Source organism: Epinephelus lanceolatus, chromosome 4 (genome assembly GCF_041903045.1).
Source record: "Epinephelus lanceolatus isolate andai-2023 chromosome 4, ASM4190304v1, whole genome shotgun sequence".
Lineage (NCBI taxonomy): Eukaryota > Metazoa > Chordata > Actinopteri > Perciformes > Serranidae > Epinephelus > Epinephelus lanceolatus.
This window is the reverse complement of record NC_135737.1, coordinates 22254377-22277135: the sequence shown is the minus strand read 5'-3', so window position 1 is coordinate 22277135 and position 22759 is coordinate 22254377. Positions and strand designations below refer to the sequence as shown.

General features: G+C 40.5%; 2 protein-coding genes and 2 non-coding genes across 4 annotated transcripts; 1 reads left to right on the top strand and 3 right to left on the bottom strand.

Moving 5' to 3' along the window:
* Positions 1 to 3464: 3464 nt before the first annotated feature.
* Positions 3465 to 15365, bottom strand: map6b (microtubule-associated protein 6b). The gene is made up of 3 exons (XM_033630291.2): positions 14222 to 15365; positions 11524 to 11737; positions 3465 to 5768 (listed from the first exon to the last, which is right to left on the bottom strand). Exons 1-3 carry the CDS (start codon positions 14953 to 14955, stop codon positions 5559 to 5561), a joined length of 1158 nt encoding a protein of 385 aa, XP_033486182.1. The 5' UTR covers positions 14956 to 15365; the 3' UTR covers positions 3465 to 5558.
* Positions 15366 to 15717: 352 nt separating this feature from the next.
* thap12b (THAP domain containing 12b) lies at positions 15718 to 20968 on the bottom strand. The gene is made up of 5 exons (XM_033630526.2): positions 20628 to 20968; positions 19943 to 20063; positions 19746 to 19853; positions 18690 to 18726; positions 15718 to 18577 (listed from the first exon to the last, which is right to left on the bottom strand). Exons 1-5 carry the CDS (start codon positions 20714 to 20716, stop codon positions 16614 to 16616), a joined length of 2319 nt encoding a protein of 772 aa, XP_033486417.1. The 5' UTR covers positions 20717 to 20968; the 3' UTR covers positions 15718 to 16613.
* A 565-nt stretch (positions 20969 to 21533) lies between these two features.
* On the top strand, positions 21534 to 21605 carry trnap-agg (transfer RNA proline (anticodon AGG)). The gene has a single exon. It is a non-coding gene; the product is annotated as a tRNA-Pro (tRNA).
* Positions 21606 to 21866: 261 nt separating this feature from the next.
* Positions 21867 to 21938, bottom strand: trnap-cgg (transfer RNA proline (anticodon CGG)). The gene has a single exon. It is a non-coding gene; the product is annotated as a tRNA-Pro (tRNA).
* Between the last annotated feature and the right edge of the window lie 821 nt (positions 21939 to 22759).

Below are 22759 nucleotides of genomic sequence, written 5' to 3'. Positions count from 1 at the left end.
TATGAACTTTCCTTAGGTATGAACAATCGAATGATGTGAAACATTAAGAAAACCGCCTTCTTGTAGCCACCCTTTCCATTGTTGAGTGCTAAACAAAGAAACAACCATAAGTTAACATAAGGACTTTTTTACCTTTCTAACTTTATTTCATAATTATATTCATTTTTAATTTCCTTTTTTTATGTTCAATCCGTTTGTATTGCCTTCACCTTAGATTCCTAGTGTAGGTTTAATAAGGAGGTATGTCAAGACTGTGGATTTATTCAATGATGACCTGATTTACTCTGTTAATTCAAAAGACATCGAGAGCTTGACCATGATTACGCTGTTGCATCTTCACATTTGCCATAAAATATTTATTGGCATTGTTCACAATATCAGCAGAGTTTAGAAAGGTCATTCATGCCTGGAGGAATTACATCTCCCATCCAGCTTGGGGGACCTTGGACATCTTGTCTGGAGGTTAAGGGAAAGGAAATCTGAGCTCCTTTGCTTGGTCTGCATCCGCCTTACTTTTTATACAGGCTCATATGATGCTGCGAGATTGTGCAATAGATCTGATCCACTAGAGGTCATCATTTGCTGACTATCAGCACCACATGTCCTACCTGTCCAAGAAATAGTCTTTTCACAATGATGCGCGTCTCTTAATGTGGAGTCGATACAACTCAAATTAAGTCACACAATATTGCACACTGATATCTACAATGCCAGTGCTCAGAGTAGCTGTGTTGTGGTGCACATTTCATCCACATTAGTGTGTCAAGGAGTGGTCTGGTGCAGGCTCAAACTGAGAACTACCATCTGTAGTCTCTCCTACGCTGCTGTTAACTGGCTGAACATTCAGTCTACATATAAATTTTATGGCTGAGGCCTTGTGCCTTTTGGTTTATGACAGTCACTGTCAGTTACTGCTTCGACATGACAAAAATGGACAGCTATAAATTATATTTCATGCACAGTGAAACAAATGTAAGGATGTGCAATTTACATCCTTTCAGCACAATATAATAAACTGTGTAGGTGAGACTGTAACCAGATAGACAAGTCTTTTATAGAAGGGACAGAGCTGAGGCAGCTCCAGTGCCATCGCTGATCTGTTATTCAGTATTTCATGCTGCTCTGCAAACGTAAGGGCCCATAACAACTGAATTATTCATGCAGTTTTATGTCAGGATGACTGATTCACAGGAAAATGACCACCAGAATCCAGAAGCTAGCCAGTGAATCAACAAAAAAAATTATGTTTCAATTTTATGTCTTCACTTTGTTTCATTTAGGATGAGTATTTTTTTTTAAGATGGGGCCTTTATGCATGTCATTGTGCACATGGAGAGAGGGCACCGGTAATGACTCATGTTTAGAAAAACATCCTTTTAATGGCTCTAAATGTTGGCTGAATTTCCGGATTAAAACATTTGCAGGGCACAATGTGCCTACTCTTTGAATAACGTGACACACTGTGCTTAGTTTGGCCTGTAGGAGTGCTGTGGGAATAAAATTCAGGCCTGGAAATCCTTACCCAGCCTCAGTGCTGGGTAAGGGTACTTTTGTAATCTGTGCATTATAGTTAGCCATCAACTCATGCAATTTTACCTTTGAGCTACAAATTTTATCTTGATATATTATTTCAATTGTTTAGAAAAATGTATAGAGCACACACAACGTTTTTGGTAAGCTACAGTACAGGCCAAAAGTTTGGACACACCTTCTCATTCAATGTGTTTTCTTTATTTTCATGACTATTTACATTGTAGATTCTCACTGAAGGCATCAAAACTATGAATGAACACATGTGGAGTTATGTACTTAACAAAAAAAGGTGAAATAACTGAAAACATGTTTTATATTCTAGTTTCTTCAAAATAGCCACCCTTTGCTCTGATTACTGCTTTGCACACTCTTGGCATTCTCTCCATGAGCTTCAAGAGGTAGTCACCTGAAATGGTTTCCACTTCACAGGTGTGCCTTATCAGGGTTAATTAGTGGAATTTCTTGCTTTATCAATGGGGTTGGGACCATCAGTTGTGTTGTGCAGAAGTCAGGTTAATACACAGCCGACAGCCCTATTGGACAACTGTTAAAATTCATATTATGGCAAGAACCAATCAGCTAACTAAAGAAAAACGAGTGGCCATCATTACTTTAAGAAATGAAGGTCAGTCAGTCCGGAAAATTGCAAAAACTTTAAATGTGTCCCCAAGTGGAGTCGCAAAAACCATCAAGCGCTACAACGAAACTGGCACACATGAGGACCGACCCAGGAAAGGAAGACCAAGAGTCACCTCTGCTTCTGAGGATAAGTTCATCCGAGTCACCAGCCTCAGAAATTGCAAGTTAACAGCAGCTCAGATCAGAGACCAGATGAATGCCACACAGAGTTCTAGCAGCAGACCCATCTCTAGAACAACTGTTAAGAGGAGACTGCGCCAATCAGGCCTTCATGGTCAAATAGCTGCTAGGAAACCACTGCTAAGGAGAGGCAACAAGCAGAAGAGATTTGTTTGGGCCAAGAAACACAAGGAATGGACATTAGACCAGTGGAAATCTGTGCTTTGGTCTGATGAGTCCAAATTTGAGATCTTTGGTTCCAACCGCTGTGTCTTTGTGAGACGCAGAAAAGGTGAACGGATAGATTCCACATGCCTGGTTCCCACTGTGAAGCATGGAGGAGGAGGTGTGATGGTGTGGGGGTGTTTTGCTGGTGACACTGTTGGGGATTTATTCAAAATTGAAGGCACACTGAACCAGCATGGCTACCACAGCATCCTGCAGCGACATGCCATCCCATCCGGTTTGCGTTTAGTTGGACGATCATTTATTTTTTAACAGGACAATGACCCCAAACACACCTCCAGGCTGTGTAAGGGCTATTTGACCAAGAAGGAGAGTGATGGAGTGCTGCGGCAGATGACCTGGCCTCCACAGTCACCGGACCTGAACCCAATCGAGATGGTTTGGGGTGAGCTGGACCGCAGAGTGAAGGCAAAGGGGCCAACAAGTGCTAAACACCTCTGGGAACTCCTTCAAGACTGTTGGAAAACCATTTCAGGTGACTACCTCTTGAAGCTCATGGAGAGAATGCCAAGAGTGTGCAAAGCAGTAATCAGAGCAAAGGGTGGCTATTTTGAAGAAACTAGAATATAAAACATGTTTTCAGTTATTTCACCTTTTTTTGTTAAGTACATAACTCCACATGTGTTCATTCATAGTTTTGATGCCTTCAGTGAGAATCTACAATGTAAATAGTCATGAAAATAAAGAAAACGCATTGAATGAGAAGGTGTGTCCAAACTTTTGGCCTGTACTGTATATTACTCCTAATTACTAGAGCGTTCAAAATCTGTTGCATCAAATACAAAAAAATATCTCAAATATCATTATTGTATTATTATTATTATGTAATGTGCAGGTAGAATAAGTTATATACTAACACAAGGGATATAATAAGACACAAGGCAGGATTCTGTATCATCATTTTAATCAGAGTTCATTCAGAGCAAGCGGAGAGCACAAGCACAATATCACAACATGTCTACAGCGGTATGACGTTATCATATCATCATTTCACTCTGGTCTGACGCCACACGCAGTCCAAACCAGGCAGCACATACAACGAGAGATATAGCACCAGGGTGTTGTGCATAGCAGCACGTCCAGTGGTAGGGTCAGACTTGATGCTAGCAGGCAGCAGGCTGTAAAGGTCATACACAAAAACCTCTCTCACTCACACTCGCACACACACACAGAAGCTAAAACTGGAAGCAGACTCACGGTGGGTAGTGCTCGACTGGGCTCTCACACACTGCAGCCACGTCAGCCGCTGAGGGTTTTAGGAAAAAAAAACACCCCGTGTCACGCTCACGATGAATTGATGTGATTTTGCGCATTTTCTGACAGCAGCATTTTTAAAGAGCTGAACTTCAAGTCCTGGCCCATTCCTTGTCCTTCAACACCTGGAGAGATCAGCCCATTCAGAGTGATACAGAGGCAAAGACGAGACATGAATTTGAATTTTAACAACCACTGAATACTTCACATTAACATTTAAACATTAAATCCATGGCTTTTGAACATTTTACTTTGAAAACCATATATCCAAATATATTTGTTCAGAATTCACCTCTTTGACACAACAATAAATTTATTGATAGGCAATTTCAAAAGCTTAATCTGAATGGCATCCGAGATGTAACTATTTGAATTTTGTCAACCTGAATTTTTAGACCTGATTGACCGATCAAATTTGAGCAACCTGAATCTATTTTTTTATTTTTTATTTTAAATTGAAATTGCAGTTCAAGAAATTTCATATTGTAATTTTAAAGAGGTAAAGTCAGAACAAATACATTTAGATCCATGCTTTTCAAATTAGAATATTTCAATGCTATTAATTCAGTGTTTTTTTTAAGTTCAATGTTAAGTATTCAGTGGCTGTCAAAATATAAATATATATTATGTCTCTTATTTGCTTCCAGAGTGACATTTATTGAGTAAATACAAAGGGTTCTCCTTTTTCAGGCCTATATGCATATTTTTTTTCTTATTTAGCACAATTACGGCATCACAGCTCGGAGGAGAGGATGAAGTACACTGTCACAAAATACTGAGTCATCATAAAAACTGCAGTATTCCCATTAAATTGAAGAAGTGGATCTCTATTTAGATTGCAAGAAATATGTTTGTGTGTGAAACCATATTGCTGGTGTATTAAGTTTATAGCTCTAACCGCCACTAGACTATGATTTTATTTAGTGTTTAGTTTTTCGGTGTGACCAGAGTCTAATACTACACATGCATTATATTTGAAAAGGTCTTGCCCCTATACATTTATTGTTAATGGCTCAATTTACAAGCTAAAATGTGACTGTGACATATAGTCTGCTAAAATGTCGCTACTCAACCAAAAACAGGGTCCTGCATGCAAGCTGTAGCAATTATATTACAGTTCATTTGGTTCCTTAGCAACCAAACTGATAAGACCAGATATCATCCAGAACAATGAAATGAAAACCAGGACCATACAGCGGAGGCACTGTAACCAGGAAACGCAATCGTAAAACAGATTTTGCATGTCCACAAAACCTCTTATGTGATACAGTCTCAGAGACAAAAGTATCCCCTTGACATTTTCTACAATCATTTTAATGATGATCTGTCATCCATTCAAAGGTAGAAATGCCCTGTTATACACATACTCCATGTGTACTGATGGCTCTTTTTGATAGTTTGATGTCAAACTGAACTCATATAAACAAAGTGCAAATAATGTGCTCAATAATATAAAGCGGTTCTGTGCACCAAAATACAAGGAATCACACCTTCACACATTTACACACACACACACACACACACACACACACACTCTCACACACACATTTTACAGTGGAATTATTTGCATTATTCTAAAAGCTCAACATCAGTGCTCATTCAGAGGTGAACAATATATGACAGGACAGCAAAAACAACAGGTAAGGCAATAAACCAAAAGGAAGAAAGTTGCCTAATTTGTCAAGTCGCCTTCGATCACCACACAAAAGTGTAGAGATGAACTACTTTTACTGCTTCGCTTCGGCCAGTCTATTGCTGATCTCTTTGCTCTTCTTTGTGACGACTCCCTCTGGTTTGGGTTCTGGGGCGACCGGAGACGATTTCTTCTTGGTCGACTGGGAACTAGCAATCTGCTTCTCTTTTGATTTTTTCACCATCTTCGCTGTTGTTGTTGCTGGTGTCTTTTTTGGTTTGGAGCGAGACACTGGTTTATCCACCTGAAAGAGAAGAGAGGTGAGAACACTGAGATTAAATACATCAACAGTTAAATAAACTTAAACTGAGGTTGAAGCAATAGTTTGATATTTATGGTAAATGCACTTATTTACTTCCTTGCAAAGACTTAGACGAGAAGATTAATTTTATTCTCATGTCTGTCCATTAAATATGAAGTTACAGTGAGCAGTCAATTAGCTTAGCTTGGCTTAGCAAAAATAAACGATCTTGGAATCTATCGGCTATCAGTCTGAAGACGATAAGCCTCTGGGGTATATAGCCAACATTTCAGGAGATCCAGTGTAGCCAGTGGATATCCAGGCCAAAACTTCCTCTTGCGTGCGTTAGTCATTTTGGCTAACCTCTATAAACAGATAACTGCATATAAATGTGGATAAATAAATCTAAAAAGCTAATAAAAAGTAAAATCATCTTTAGATCTTTAGACAACGGGTTCTGAGGTAGCATTTCAGCCACTGCGTTCCAATCTTTTGTTCTCCACGTAGATTGTTTACCTAACACTCAAACATGATTGGACAGTACTACTTGGACTACAAACATTTTACAGATGGAAAGCAGAACAGGTCTGATACCAAAATCTTCTCCCATTGTGTACAGATTCTGTAAACATATGCAGTTATCTGTTTGTAGAGATGAATCAAGGGGCTAACGCCTCGTTTACGCTTATGTTTGTGACTGGTGTCCGTAGATCCGTCAACATACGGATGATGCCTTTAGTGTCCAACCCAACGAAGTGCATTTCTTTTCAAATGGATAGAAACCTGATAGAAACTTCCTGTAGCCATGGGTGAGAGGCTAATTTTGTCCATTTTTCACCATCCAGTAGTTCGGAATATATGTGCTTGGAAAAATACCGGGGCAGAAACAGGACCTGCCAGGTACGTGGAATGTTTTGTGAAATATTTAATTAAAAAGACGTGTGAATGGCTGAAGGAGTCATAATGACAATCTGACTGCATATAATGTAGAACCATATTTTAACAGGGTAACATGACTCCGATTCTAGAAACTAGATAAACAAGTTCTTTTTAATCATACAAACTCACTTAACGATCAGTATGGGCAACTGAATTGAAGAAAATAGCCTGTTGGCTAGTTAGCAGCCTGTTAGCTAAGCTAGCACACAGTCTCATACAGTCTCTCCGAAATCCACCGCAAAAGTTGAATTTTTTTAATGTAGACTACTTGCGCCAAATTCTGGACTGAAAAAATTATGGAGGGGCGGAGTTTCGCAGGCACATCGGATATCATGGAGATTCCCATAGAAATGAATGGACTTCTGGTTGCCTCGTCTTCGTACACATACGTAAGTGGAAACAAGGCGTAAGGCCCAGACACATCAGACCAACATTCAAGAACTAGTGGCTGACAGTTGTGTTGCCTCATGTCACCTGTGTCTAAGCGAAAAACTTGCACTTGAACACACCATAAAGACTACAGTCAATGGCCAACTAGCACATACGTTCTGTGCCTGTGTGAGACAAAATAACTCGCCATATCAGCAGGCGGTTGTAGTCTGTATGTCAATCAAGAAGGGAAATCAGAAAACCAGCTGGACAGATTGGAAATGCTAGTTGCTAGCTTCTAAGCACAATAGCAACAAAACCCTTTGTTGAACAAACAAAGGATATTTACTGTGCAGTAGCGAATAATAACACAATTACAAACGTATCTGTTATATCATATCAGTTAACTAATATAACAAGTTTGTTATGACCTCACACCCTCTTGACTTACGCCGTTTGTTTGCTTTTCTCACTTCCATTTCTCTTCTCAAGCACTGAGCTGAACAGCCAATTAGAGTGATTTGATTCATTAACGGGCTCCACTGTCTCAGACGCTGATTCAACATGCTGAATCGGCCAAGAAAAAGCCAACGAGGGCCAATGAGGGCCAAAGAGGGCCAAAGAGGGCCAACTAGTGCCAACTGTGCAGGGACACACCCCAAAAACTAGGGTGACAGAAGCTCACCAACGTCACAACATTAACCAGCGGCAACTGTCGGCCTTGCTGCGTTAGGGCCTTTATGTGCTGCAATACTCCTCGGCCTGGGAGCAGTGACTTGCTGGTTTCCAGTCTTTGTGCTAAGATATAAGCAGCTGCTGGCTGCTGAGTAACATTTAGCAACAGATATGAGAGTGGAATCGATCTTCTCATCGAACTCTCTGCAAGAAAGAAAACAGGCATATTTCCAAAAACATCAAACAATTCCTCTCAACCACACTTGCTTAATTCATGTCTAAGTCCTATGTTAGCATGCAATACGTACCTTTTTCATCCTGTTACTTAACATAATGACAGGCAAATGACACCATACGATATAGGTGATATTTGCATTATGTGGTTAGTGCAATGAAGACAAAAGAAAAAGAAACACAGCACAAAAGGTGTATTTGTGCCTTTCCTTTTATAGAACAGTGGTTCGTGCAGTTTTCCATCAAATTTTAAAGAAACCATAACATACAAAGTTAATGGTTTATGTTAGTATATGATGTTAGTCTATCATCTTAGAGAATGAAATATATTTGGTATCATTCAACTATTAATAGTTGTGGAAAAAACCTAGATGTTTAAGAAGCAGGCGTGTGACTGGAGGGTCGCTGGTTCAAAGTCCCATACCAACTGGGAAACTTAAGCAAGGCACTGAGCCTGTCTCTGCTCTTGTGGAGTTGCCACAACGATAAAACGCTGATGGATAAGCTCCCAGGCGTTCAATCTGTATAAATGAGTTGGTGTACAGCAAAAAAGTTGCAAACATGCTCAACTTTTGCTGAACAAATAAACCTTATAAGCTTATATATTGTAAGAGATGACAAATGTTTGTTAAGAGGCTGTTTCTGACAGTAAAGATGAAGGGCTCTATTTCTGTGAATAGAGGTTGTGGTGCGTAGGGCGTGGAAATACTTTCTGTACATTTTGTTGCCACAAACCTGTCGATCAAGGTGGAATTAGGATTATTATCAGTATATTCTTGATGCTGTGGACCTTGAAGAATAAAATTAGATCTTCCAGCCTGCGTCATACTGAGCTGCAAACTGCTACTACTCAAATCAAAAGCCAAAAGCATCAACTGCAAACAAGTGTTACCAACGCTCGATTGCCACTGGCATTGAAACACACACACCCCGCTGTGCCTCTCATCCCACTTGTATGCAGTAAAATTCATGGCGAGCCAATTGTGTGCAGACATCTGAGAAGTTATGATCCAAATATCATTTTGCCTGATTAAAGTTGCACCATTTGTCACCAAAATAGAGCCCTAAACAGCGAAGATCTGTTTAAATGCACACTAATCATGTCAAGAGGTTTTTGTCTTGTTGGTCTCCACTGATGCAATAAATCCTTCTCTTAGCTGTTACTTGTAAATATCACTTAAGCTTCTTTGTTTCTTCCATTTATCATGACTCCACCCTCTTGCAAAAACCCACAGAATTTTGCAGGATCAGTTTTTGAAACTATTAAGCTGCAGAAAAGGTGGTGGGTGGTGCAGGCTGAGGGGTGGGCATACAGTGAAGATGTGGCTGATACGTTTTTGCAGGGTTGCATCTGGCAGCCGGGTGACACATGTGACTGTGGCTCGCACTGGCCAAGGCACATACTGTGTGTATGTGTGTGTGTGCGTGTGTGTACAGTATGCACGTTTGCGTCTGATCAATTTGAGGTCAGCCTCCATGCCTTCTAGAAGAAGCAGAGAACACACCTGACTACAGCAGATTTAGAACAGAGCTGCTCTCAGTCTCTGAGACGTCCTACAAGAATGAGAGAGGGAGCGGCCATATGAACACACCACTATAGACACATTATCAACCAGTTGTTGTCTGAACTATCCAGAACATGCACGCAGATACCAACCTATGTTATCTTTAGATGAAGGCCTACTTTAATATGAGATGATGTCACTAGCTCCTATGATTCAGCATTGGGGTATTAACATATCCAAGTGATGCAATAAGTGTTTTCTGTACTGGTGTGTAACATTTTCAGTTACCTAGTTACTGTTTGCTAAGCTAAAATGTACACACACTGCCTATTTAAAGATTGTATTGGCTGATTTATAAGCATGGTGGAATATTATAACAATGACAAATGCTTATTGCAATTTCAAATGTTTCAAACAGGATGTCTACTGGTATCAGACATTTAAATGTAATGCTTTTTAAGACGTTTTAAAGATATTTTTTCATTAACTTTAAGAGTAATTTTTGGACAAATTACTACCTTATTTTATTATATAAGAATGTGGTTATTAGTATGAGTTAGGTTAATCTACATAAAGCCTAAAGGTAAGAGCAATTATAAAGTAAAAAGTATTAGCCTAGGTTTAATGGTTTGTAACATCAGAAATGTGGACTTTCAACCAGAAGAGCTTGACTTGTTTTGACAAGAATAATTTATAAAAATAAAAGGTGGATTAAAGCAATTATGTTCGTGGCAATTAAGACTACACAAATTCAAATTTAAGACTATTTAATGACCTTTAAGGCAAAACATTTATAGAATTGAAGTGTCAAGATTTTTCTTAACTCTTTACAACCTGAGCAAATTGGCTTGGTTTCTTTCAAAAACATGGGGAAAAGGCGATGAGCAATGAAAGAAGAAATGATGGCAAAAATTAGTAAAAAGAGAAAATTAAAAACAAGAAAATTAGTAAAAAAAAAAAACATATATATATATATATATATATATATATGTGTGTGTGTGTAAACAAGGAAATTCCTGAAAAAATAGCTTGAAAATTATAATCCTGTAACATAGTTTCAAATATAAAATAATGCTAATTATAAATAAAGTTTATCCCTTGCTTTTTTAAAATAATTTTCTGAATTTATTTGTTTTTGCAGTTTGGGGAGCATATCTTACCAAATTGCTCATTGCCCTTTTTCCCATGTTTTGAAAGAAATTGCACCAATTTGCTCAGAGTTCAGAAGTTTAAATATTTGCAAAAGGCATCTGAAAGCAGCATAAGAGCTTTCAAAGAGTTAAATTGTGATATGAAATAGTTTTGTTGGCGTTTAATAAGCAGTCTTGGAGGAAGTATTCAGATCCTTAAGTAACAGTACTAATACCACACTATTAAAATACTCTGTTTCTAGTAAAAATCCTGTATTGAAGATGTTACTAAAGTAAAAGTATGTAAGTACACTCAGGAAAATATATTTAAGCATTAAAGGTAAAAGTACTCAATGCAGAAAAATCTAAATCAGTTTAATAAAACAGAATTATTAAAATAATTCAAATGAAAAAACGCAAGTCATCATATTCGAGAAGCTTGATAAATGACTTAAACGATTATCACAATAGTTGCCAATTCATTTTCTAATCCATTACCTAATAATTTCAGCTGCACCTGTATATTTTCATATGGTTTATGTGCATAAATCTGAGGTGTGGTGGAGCAGAAGTAGACCGCAGCATGAGATTAAAACACTCATGTAAAGTAACAGTATCTCAGATCAGTATTTAAGTAAAAGCACTTTGTTGAATTCCACCACTGTTAATAAAAACCAATCACCTGCCATGGGGCCACAGTGTGACTTGGATGACTTATAAAATAAAATATAATTTACACAGTGGCTCTTCCAGTGAGTGAGAACTCAAATCGAAACAAAGTAAAACTGACAAAGTTTGTAAATCACAAAGCAGCAGAGCTAATAGAGTTTTAGACATGACTGTAATTCATTGTACTTAAAGGAAACTCTACTAATAGTACATGGTGGCACCAGTACGTGCTCTCACCTTGGCAGACTCCTTGCTGGGCTCACTGTACAGGCTGCGTATCCTCCTGCGCTCCAACAGCTTGTTGTCAGTGGGGATAGCCTTCACCTGCTCCCCCTTGTATGTGGCGCTGTAGCTGGTCTCCAGACTGGTCTCCTCCACTGGGGGTTTATACTGGGAAGGAGCTTTAATGGGCTTCACTGGCTTCACATCCTTATACGCCTTGAACTCAGTCCTGAGAACAATGGAAAAAGCAAACAGGGAGATTTTTATGGCTGCAAATTATTTATAATATACTTATTTACGGTTATTCTAATAAGTTTGGGTTTGGGCCTGTTATTTCCCCAAATTAAACATGAGGAAGAAGAGCATCAAACCCTCATATTGGATATGCTGGAACCAGAGACTGTTAAGTTCACGATTAATCGATTACCAGAATAGTTACTGATTAATTTTAGGTCATGCTAATTGACAGATCAACACATGGTTTCAGCTGGAGGTTTACTGTAACTGGAATTGATGAAAATGAACAATGCATTTTACGATGCTTTATAGCAACTTCAGTCCCAACTGACTAAGTTCAATAAGACTTGACATGGCAGCATGTTTTACAGACAGGAAATGTGTACTCTTTAAAAAGATAAATCAAGGCTCGTGGACCTTTAAACACTCCTGGTAGGGATAATAAGGAGTAAAAAAAAATCTCTACTGTAGGGGAGACCGGGGTTGGTTGGCACACTTTTTACTCTCTGCTGCTCTTCTCTGGCAAAATTAAACAACAAAGGTGAAATGCTGGCTGAAAGTAAACCAAAGCTGTACCCACTCTTAGCTAAGTGCACACACACTTCTAAGGGGTAATAGTGTAAGTGTACTGGTGTATTGTGGTACATGTATTGTAGTAGATGTATTGTGGTATATGTTGTGATGTATGTATTGTGGTCTGTGTAATGTAGTATGTGGTATATGTTTTGTATTGTGCCTACCATGTTTATGGTGTGGTTTTGTTATGTTTAAAGCTGTACATTTTGATAACAGTGTAGGCCTACATGTAAAAGCCCAAGTACTGACACGAGTTGAAAATTAGCAATAGCTATAAACTCAACAGTCTCATACTCTGGACTGGATCTATGCTAAATTGCATCGTCCCTATCAAATAAAGATTTTAAAAAAGTATGTTAGAATATTCTAACCAGATGCAAATGAAAGATTAAGGTCTCAGCTATAATTAAACAAGTTTTAATGCACACAAATAATTTCTAACATTAGCTGGTACCTGGTTTATTTCAAGTTGTGCATTTGTGCCCCCCCCCCCAGAAAATATGTATATAACAATATAAACATTGTTTTTAATCTTTCAAAATGGTTTTAATTTCTCAAAATACAGTCAGAGGTAGAACTATTAACTTTACAATGAGCTGGCATGTGTGCCACCCAAACCTGCTCATATTTGATCTGATTAACTTAGTGATGAAATTTTGTAAGCCAGCTACCGTTACTCATCCCAGGCTTTCAAATCTTATATTCAAATGTAGCAGATTTATCTTTTAACTGGAAGTAACACTTTTCCAATATCTCTATCTAACACAGTTTTTTAATACATTTAGTCCACAGACCACTTTGTTTATTTTTGATGCTATAAAACCGAAATGTTACCCTCACTAAAAAAGTTAGTGACTTTCCAGTGTTTTAACATGATAGATGAGTGTGGGTAAAGAAAAGCTTTTGACATTTTGGTGCTACTTTTTTTGTTTCTGTGACCTTCAAAGGCCCAGAAAATAGCAGTGTACCAACCAACCCTGGTCTCCCCTGTTAGGAAAAGAGATTTCTTATTATTCTTGCTGCTATACTAAAATACATACGAATTGCTTATTATTGTTATTATTATTCTTATCATTATTTGCCTGTTGTAATCAGCACATAACATAAATGTCATGTCAACATCTGAAGAACGGGGGTCATCTCTAGTGTTTTTTCATGTGTGGTCTGTGTTCTTCCTCGAGAACCTACAACTGCCAATTATTAATCTAGCATGTCATTAATTATGTAGGCCTGATCAGATTCAATTTGTATCACTGCTCACAGAGCACATCACAACTGCTCTTCAATAAGTTGCACATTGAGTTTATTGCTCACTTGAGTTCTCTTTAACAAACTAAAACCAAAGAAGAAGACACTGGTGTGTGTTCACTTAAATGTTTCAGTGGGGCAGACTGAAGCCGGCGAGTCTTGTTAACTTGCATGCATCACGCAACCGTAATTCAATTCAGAGGAAGCCTGTGCACATAAACCACATTAAGACATGATTACATTCAGACCAGTTTACTGGCTGTACTCATTCATGGGCCGTTGCATTGATTTGGTAGTACTCTTAGGGAGGAACAAATCAATAATGCAACCTTTATCTGTGGCAATATCAGTTTGCTTTGGGGATGGCTGGAGATGGTAACAAGAGACCATGAAACACCAGATTGTGCTTGATGATCTCTGGACAGAGGAGTGTGTCTCACAGAGGATAGTGGGTTAGCTGACATGTGGTAATGTTGTGTAACAGGGGGGTACCTGAATGCAGCACTGTTGGCGTCAGAATTAAATATGCCTCAGTTGTAAACCATCATGAAGCCACAGTGAAAGGAAAAGGCTTTTATTTCTGAGGGCTTAGAATAAATTAACTCCCATGATATGAGTGTGTATGATGAAGGCTCGCTCTTTGCAGACTTACCTGTAGCTGCTGGAAGTCGACATCACCTGCTTTATCTGTCTGTTGAGAGCGTCTGCAGCTGCTCTGCCTTTCCTCTGCTCGACGCTCACATCTGCAGGCACCTGCTCCTCCGTCTTCTCACCCGTCTGTCTCTCTGCTGACTTTTCCCTCTTCACACTCTTCTTGGGCACCTCCTTTGACTCTTTCTCGTGTGTTTTCTCCTCTATCTCGCTCTTCTCCACGCCGCTCTCCACTTCAGCGGCCGCGTGCTCCAGCTTGCCGCTCCGCTCCGGCCCAGCGGAGGAGGTGGCGGTGGGGCTGGGTTTGGGGATCCAGGGGTGGTCGTGCTTCTTCGGTATAGGCCAGGGCTTGTAATCCTTCTGATACTGAGTCTCGGTGTTGAACGGAGCCGCCGAGCGTTGGTACTCGTTTCTGGGTTTGCAGCTGGGCTCGGGGCGCACTCTCCACGCCTTGAAGTCTTGGCGCATGACGGACGCAGTAGAGCCATCTTTGCCCGCTGCGGCACCCGTCGCGGGCGGTGCCTTCCCAGCCTCCTGCTCGCCGAGATGGGGCTGGGTTTCTATGGCAATGGCTCCGGCCCTCTTCTGCCTCGGCTGCGGGTGATGGGGAAGATGCTGCACGTCGGCCACATCCGAGTATTTGGTGAAAACCAAAGGCACCGCGATGTCCGCTTTGTCCAGCTCGCTCCAGAAGCGGTTGATGCAGCAAGCACGCGTAATGCACGGCCATGCCATGGTGATAAATACTAGGAGGCAAAATATGCGCAGAAAAAAACTCTAGATTGGGGATAAAGGAGTAAATAAACGTCTTACTCACGACTTGAAGACTTGGAAGTGCTCCTCCTCTCCCCCTGTGCCCTCTCAGTTTCTGCCCAGTCAGGGTTATTGCTCCTTAAAGCTTTATGCAATTCTCTACGCTCACCGAGCTTTGCAGGAGACTGAGGAAAGCAGAAGTCCCCACGCCTCCCACTGTCTCCTCCTGCAGGCTATTTGTTCTGAAGTTTAAATGGACTTTGGGGTTTTGCTGTGGAGTGCACGTTGCTGTCTGGTTGCGCATCAAAGCGACCCCACCCACATTTGTGTGATGCTTACGAGATGCCCGGGGTCTGCACTGTGAGTTTGCACGGTGAACTATCACCTGAGCTCGTCACCGTCTGGCCATGCAGAGAGGGAGGAGACATGGTTAACCCCTGTGCTGCCATGTCAGAAAAACTTAGAACTAGAGAGGATGTGGCTGCAGCCTATTGTTGTTGCATGTGGAGGAAATGGCCGATAATGCTGCTGGAGAGGGGTTTACTTTTCCATGTATCAAATTGCAAGAGCCATATATTTACATTTATTCTTCTTTTTTGTGTCCCCATTTAACATTTACAAGTTTTCAATGTGGTGTTTGCATTCAAAGATGCATCCATAAGTATGCACACAACTGAAGAAAGTAACATTTGAAATAAAGCCACAAGTATATTTTTGCCACAAAGCTGACTCAAAGTGCCTCAATTTTGCTTTCTGTACAAATTCCTTTTATTAAATCAAACTGAAAACACTGTAAAAGTAGGTAAAAAATGACAAGTTCACGTTTATGTGGCTGCAAAAAGAACCATCTTGCCATAAATAATGACAATAACATACAAATACTGCTACATCCAGAGTTGTGTCCAGCTCCCTACTTTTGTTTTCCATCTGTATATATGTGCCCTTTAAAGAGGTGACCCTCCAACATATGAGCCTTTATAACAATCCAAAATAGGTCACACTAGCAGTGTAAGCTTCTAGTTTATGAAAATGTCTTCCTATTGAGCATGGATCCAGGGATACTTCTGATATTGGTGTAACTGCTCCCTCTTGTGCTCTCCCTACTTCATAGTCAGTGAAAGATATCAGTGTGCACAAGACTTGCCTCCATCATGTGCATAAAAAGCACACAGGAAAGAAAAGGGATCAGTAAATGAGCCGAATGTGAATGTGACGAGTAAAAAAAAGGAAGAAAGTTTAATAATAAAACAAACTGACAAAGTATCAGAGCTATTTACAGATCGTGTTATTAACACGGCCTCACATCTCTGGGCATTTTGTTGAGTGTCCATGAGGTGTTGTTCATTTATTTTAATATTTCCTTCATGCCAGATTTGCTCATTTATAATGTGAGATTAAGCTGCAATGCATTATTTTTTACCACATAAAATAAGAACAACGGTCATTTCATTTTTCTGGGCAAACTCAGGGGTTGACGACAAATCCATTAATATCTGCATTAAAAGCATTAGTACTTGTATAAAGGTGTACTTACACCAACAGACACACAGATTAGCAACCACAAGAGGATGCATTTGACTGACAAGTGTTTCAGTCATTTTGTCCCAGAGGAGCAAAGCAGGCTCAGTGTCTGTGTTGCTTCATTTCTTCGCAACATCTTCCTTAGCCACTTCCTCAGCCTCAGCCACTTCCTCAGCCTCAGCCACTTCCTCAGCCTCAGCCACTTCCTCAGCCTCGGCCTCAGCTTCAGGATCGTCCTCTGGATACAGTCTGCAATATTTGTCTACCATGACATCCAAGTCATGTTTGACATGAGTGTTAATGTTAAGCATTGCAAGACTTTTGTTCCACTGCTTAGCCGGCATGCTGTCCAGATAAGCTTGCAGCCGTTCACTCGCTGTGTTGCTTTTGTTGTCCTCTAGTTTCAGCACTGGCAAGGTGGACAGCACCTTGAGGAAGGAGTTCACGTTGGGAAAGAACTTGACGTCTGGCAGCTGAAGGGTTTCGTGAATGGTGGTGGGCAGGCGCACTTCTTTTCCCCTGTGCTTCCACTTGATTCTCCAGCAGTGGAGCTCCGCAGGAAGGGTTTCCGGGTTGGGGAGGTCGTTGCGGTAAACGTCTGCGTAGTTCTCCTCGGTGGTGTTGAATTTCATTTGGCCCATGACAGCTGGGACCAGTGACAGGCACTTGAGAGCTTTGAGGTTGGTCTCAGAGAACATGTCCTCCACCTCCTGCATGATGCCGGTAATAACAGCGACAGTGACGTACTCCTTAAAATACGCCTCTGCTTGGATTTCACCTACATCGGCCGCACGCTGTTTCCGGAGGAACAGCCTCGGCACCTTCACGGGAATCTCCATTACATTGGCCAGACTCACAGCCTCCTCGTACCAGAATTCATGGTAAACATCAATGTTGTCATTGACCTCGTTTAGGGAATGCAGGACAGCAGTTAGACTGTTGGCTGCAAAAAACACGTCAAGTGTTTCTCCTTGGAGATTCCTCCCGAAGGCTCTAGTGAATGTGAGAACATTCTTTAAGATGACGATGGTGACGATGATCTCAAAGTCAGACAGAGTTTCTGTGACTGCATATGCATCCGTTGTGACAGCATCTGTAAACTTTCCATCGTCATTGTCCCGAACATTGTCCATGCACAGCAGCAGGGGTGGCAACATATCTAACAGCACATCAAAGACATTGTGCTGCTCTGTCCATCCAGGGCCGCAGGCTTGTTTCAGTGTAGCTGCTTTCTCTTCATTTTTCTGGTAGTGAGTAGCGATAGCTTTCTCTAGCTCATCCTGAGTAAACGGGGTTCTAAAGAAAGCCCCAATCCTCCTCAGAGTCTCCATGACGACCTGGACATTGGGAAAAGGCAGGCTGCTGGCCAGGTGGATGTTCAGTGCCATATGAGAGCAAGGCATGTGCAATGCCAGGGGATACTTCTCCATCAGCAATACTGCCACAGCTTTCATCTTGGTGGTGGATGTCCCAGTGGCCTTGTGGCCCTGACCACGGCAGTCCTCCATGCTGAGTCCCCAACGATCAGTCAGCTGGGCCTCCAGCCTCTCTGCCAGCGCAGACTCATCACCATCAAACGACATGAAGTCCAAAAACTCCTCTCGAAGGACGTTGTGCTGATTCACAAAGCGTAAAAATAGAGGCAGGTGTTTCTCGTTGGCAAATTCAACAAGGTCACCTGTGACTAGAGAGAAGAAGCGACTCTCTCTCACCTCCATTAGCATCTCCTCTCTCACTGTGTTCTCACAGACATCCAACAGCTGGCTCTGCTGGGTCGCAGAGAGGTATTCTGTGTTCACAGCTGTCGCCCGAAACCGCTTCTTCAGAGCTTCGTCACCAGCATTCATGCGGTAATCTAGAAGGGCCTGGAAGTTGCTGGACACGTGCTCAGCTTCAGATGCTTTGCCAGCCACTAATGGGATACTCTGTTTTCCTAACATGACCACGACCTCAAACAAGGACCGCAAGTATTCACGGAACTCCTTCTCCTCTGTGGACAGCTGAGGTTCATTGTCATTGGCGCTCGTGCTATCCTCGGCTGCTACATCTTTTTTGGAGGCAAGTTGCTCAATAGAGGACGCCACTGGGGAGAGAGAGAGACAGACAAAAAAGGAACAGTGATCATTTTCAGTTATACTAAATAAAATTAACATGCAATTATTTAAATTTATGACCATAAATATCTATAAACTTACATCTCCTTTCTTTCATCTTCCTTATATCTTCTTCAGTCTGAAATGAAAAGATTAAGTTAATTTACAAAAATCTGACAACAGATGTTTAAACTATCAAGCTTAAAGGGTAACTTAGGTATTTTAGAACCTGGACCTTATTACCTGAAATCAGCTGCAATGAAAGTCCTGCAGGCAATAGAGTACTATCAATTTCCAAATAATAAAATTGCTTGTTTTTGCTACTGAAAGGCTCAGATTGTTATTCTAAGTCTTCTGAAAGGATCCCTACAGAAGTCGGCCTCTTTGTTAAAGAGTAAGATTTAGTTTAAACAGAAACAGACCCAAATTCGTTATCACCAAACACAACAGACTCCGTTTAAATAGAAAGTAGATTAAGTGTGTGTAAAGCCAGCATATTTTCACATCTATCTGAGTGAATTAAGGGTTTATTTCAACTAAAACAGAGTTTGTGATTGTTGGATTGTCATCAAACCCACCAGACTTCATTTGAAAAATATGTAATTTTATCATTGTAAAACACACTTCATTTAAAGTCAACAGAAGCAAAATAAAACTCCCAAAAGCTGTCTTGATTCATCTCTCCACTGTTCCAACAACACTAACTCTGGATTGGTTGAAATAAACCCTTTATTTACCCAGTTAGATATGAAAATGTGCTTTCTCTACAGGCTAAAATTACTGTTTATTTGAATGGAGTCTGATGTTTCTGTCAATGGCTATTATGGTCTTTTTCTGGTTAAACAAAAAGGATCTACAGACAATCTCTGTAGGGATCTCTTCCATAAGTTGTCAGACATTTATAATAACTATTTGAGCCTGTCAGTGGCAAAAACAAGCACTCTTATTGGACATAATTTGATGGTGTTCAGTTGCTTGCAGGGATTACATTGCAGCCATGCTTGTCTCACTCAATAATGGACCAATTTCATAAAGTGTTGTTCCCATTTGTCACTTACACACAAACACATCGGAAAATTAGGTCCAGGTTGGAAAATACTGAAGTTACCCTTTAAGAGGTGCATTTAAAACAGCAGAGCTTATAAACATTTTTCTTACAAGTTCTTTAATCCGCTTGCGATGTCTGGTATGGGGATTTCTTAGATGGCTGGTCAGATCAAATATGGTTGGAATGGCTGTATCCTTCAATACAGTCCTATAAGGGCTCTGAAAAGCAATAAACTCAGGTAAGACATTTTTGGGGAAATAAGTGGAAACTTACAGTCAGGCATGTTAAACCTGTGTGAGATACTCACTGTTTTGCACACCATGGCTGGGTCAAAGTGTTTGGCACATAATCTGTAGTGCTTGTTCAACTGGTCTGATGTTTTTGCTTCTAGGTCTGCTCTGCGGCAGTTCTCTACCCAGATGCGACATCTGAAAATGACACACACATACCAGCTTTATGCAACATTGGAAAAACAGGAAGACAGTATCTGTTGACACTTTTATTACAGCCTGCATACTGAACTTTCTGAGTCAGACAGCAGCTGAGTATGGTGCTGAAGCTACTCACCACTGTGGACAGCATGTCTCATTGAGGTGAAAAAAGCTCTTGTCACAGCTGAGAATGTGGGTATGTAATTTATTGCTGGTACAATAATAATCTTGCATATGTTTAATATTCAAATATGAAAGTGACTGTATTGTTTCATAGCTGTGACATTAGCTGAGACTACATTATTTAGCAGTGATAAGTGATCTTTATGTTGTTGCCTAATGTTATTCAAGGGTCTGAGTTACCTGCCCAGTAGCCCTAAACTGACTCTGCCACAGTTTAAAAATTAGCTTGCAACATAAACAACAGAAGTCACTGACGTCTATGAGTTAGCACAGCTTTTACCGTTAACTTCGAGTTATACAATTATTATTCTCTTTAAAGGTTACCGGTAGTTACATGAATGTTTGTCAACGTGGAAAATGTCAGAAGTAATGCCTTACCTGTCTGGGTCCCTTGGAAACCGAAAAAACGCCAAATCTGACTGTGTGCTCTTCCGTGTACAGTTTGGGGCCGCGCAAAAATTCGGCATGCTTAAAGCTAAGTAGTTAGCTAAGCTAACTCAGCTGACGATTATCATCTGCTAGCTTCAGCGCTTTCGCTTAGAGAGTCGTGTGGACGCAGGTGATTTCTACGGCTAACAGACAACTTTTACAGGACCTCAAATACTGTCCGAGAGGCGTTTCCATAAAGTTATTGAACACTTCGTACAGGATTCACGATCACAATCACAAACGGTTGAATTTGGAGTTTGTCGTTTTGCAGGACGATGTCCCGTCCACAAGGCACCTGATTGGACGTAGCAAAAATATGAGGTTCAACTATTGGCTGCTCGTGTTGCAGGGCGTTTCTATCGACCAATTAAAAGACAGCAAACCATTTTTCTTCTTCACCCTTGACTGTAATGACTGCAACGCTTCAAATTGCAGTGCTGCCATCCGCTGGCCAACCTACTACAAGACAGGAGCCAGCTAGCTAGCGTAAAGGGAAGGACGACGAGTTTGATTGTCACTGTGTAAAGGTGATGTACGCTAACTACCGTGCAATGATCCGTTTTGGATGTAACAGTGACTGGCATGTGGAGCGAAAACAGATGTTTTAGCTAGGTAATCTAGAAAGTAGCATTAAATCCATTAGCAGCTATTAGCTGTGGATCACCATCACTTCCTCTTACCCATTCTTCCCGTCGGTGTTAGCTACTCGGCCAGCTGTGTCATCATTACAGTCATTTCTGTGTCGAAAATGCCTGTTTCCAACATTAATGAAAACATACAAATATAAAAAAAACACGAGTGTCAGTCTCTTCTTTGTTCATACAAATTACAAAACAAATTTTCTTTTCTTCACATGGCTCGTTGGTCTAGGGGTATGATTCTCGCTTAGGGTGCGAGAGGTCCCGGGTTCAAATCCCGGACGAGCCCTTAATTTTATTGCGCACTGTAATTAATGTTAAGTGCAGATGACCAAAGGCGTTTGATATAAGCACAAATATTCAAGCAAACTAACGATAATCAGCACGTGAAAATATCACAAGAACCGCATGACATATACCCTGCCATGTGTGACAGTTTTCATTGTTTCTACTGAAATTACATCGTACTTACGTTACGTGTTCACGGTGGAAATTGTTAGTTTCAGTTCGACAGCTTTTTACAGCATTTGTCCGGTGTGTAAAAGATAACGGGCTCGTCCGGGATTTGAACCCGGGACCTCTCGCACCCGAAGCGAGAATCATACCCCTAGACCAACGAGCCGGAGCGTCCAAAGAAGGCCTCCCTACTTTTATAAAATGCTGGATGTTGATAGGATTTTACATATTGCCCATTTTTTTTTAGCGTTAACTTTATTTATGTAGTCTCTGTATGTTGACTGTAACAAAAGCACTGTGCGATAATGTATTTTGGCGGATAATGTATTTCTTTAGCAGTGAAAAATCCGTCTCGGAGAGTCGCTAATGTAAATGGAGACCAATAAAGACACACAGAGCAATTCAATTAACTTCTTTTTATATATCATACATAAGACTGTCTTAATATAATACAAAGGGCATTGTCATAAACACAGCAAAGTCTTGACTAGATCTTACAATCTGTGGATACATGGACTTATCCTTTCCCCCATGCTGTTCAATTCTATAGTGCATGTTGCATGTACAAAAAAAGTGAAAAAATGTGAAATCAAAAATGAAAAGGATAAATCCAAATTAAATAAGAGGATTTCAACTTCTGTTGGGTGTTCAGATATGTCGACAAGTATACGTGTTTGTGTATAACCCACAAACTGAACAGGCTTATGAAAGATGGAACCTTTTTTTTCAACCATGTGCTTCTCATATAACCAAAAAGTAAGGTTTGTGATGTACATGCACTTACAATATACCCTGTGAAAATTATTAAGGTTTGAAGATCTAGCTTTCCCTGTTTGATTCAAACCCTACCTCATAGTGTTGTCCTGATGTAGTCAAGTACCTTTGCCAAAAGGCAAGGTTTTGCCACTAAGAAAACAGGAGTTCCTGCCCACTGAATGGTCACCAAATTGACAAACATAATCAACATACCAGCAGGAGCAAGGTAGT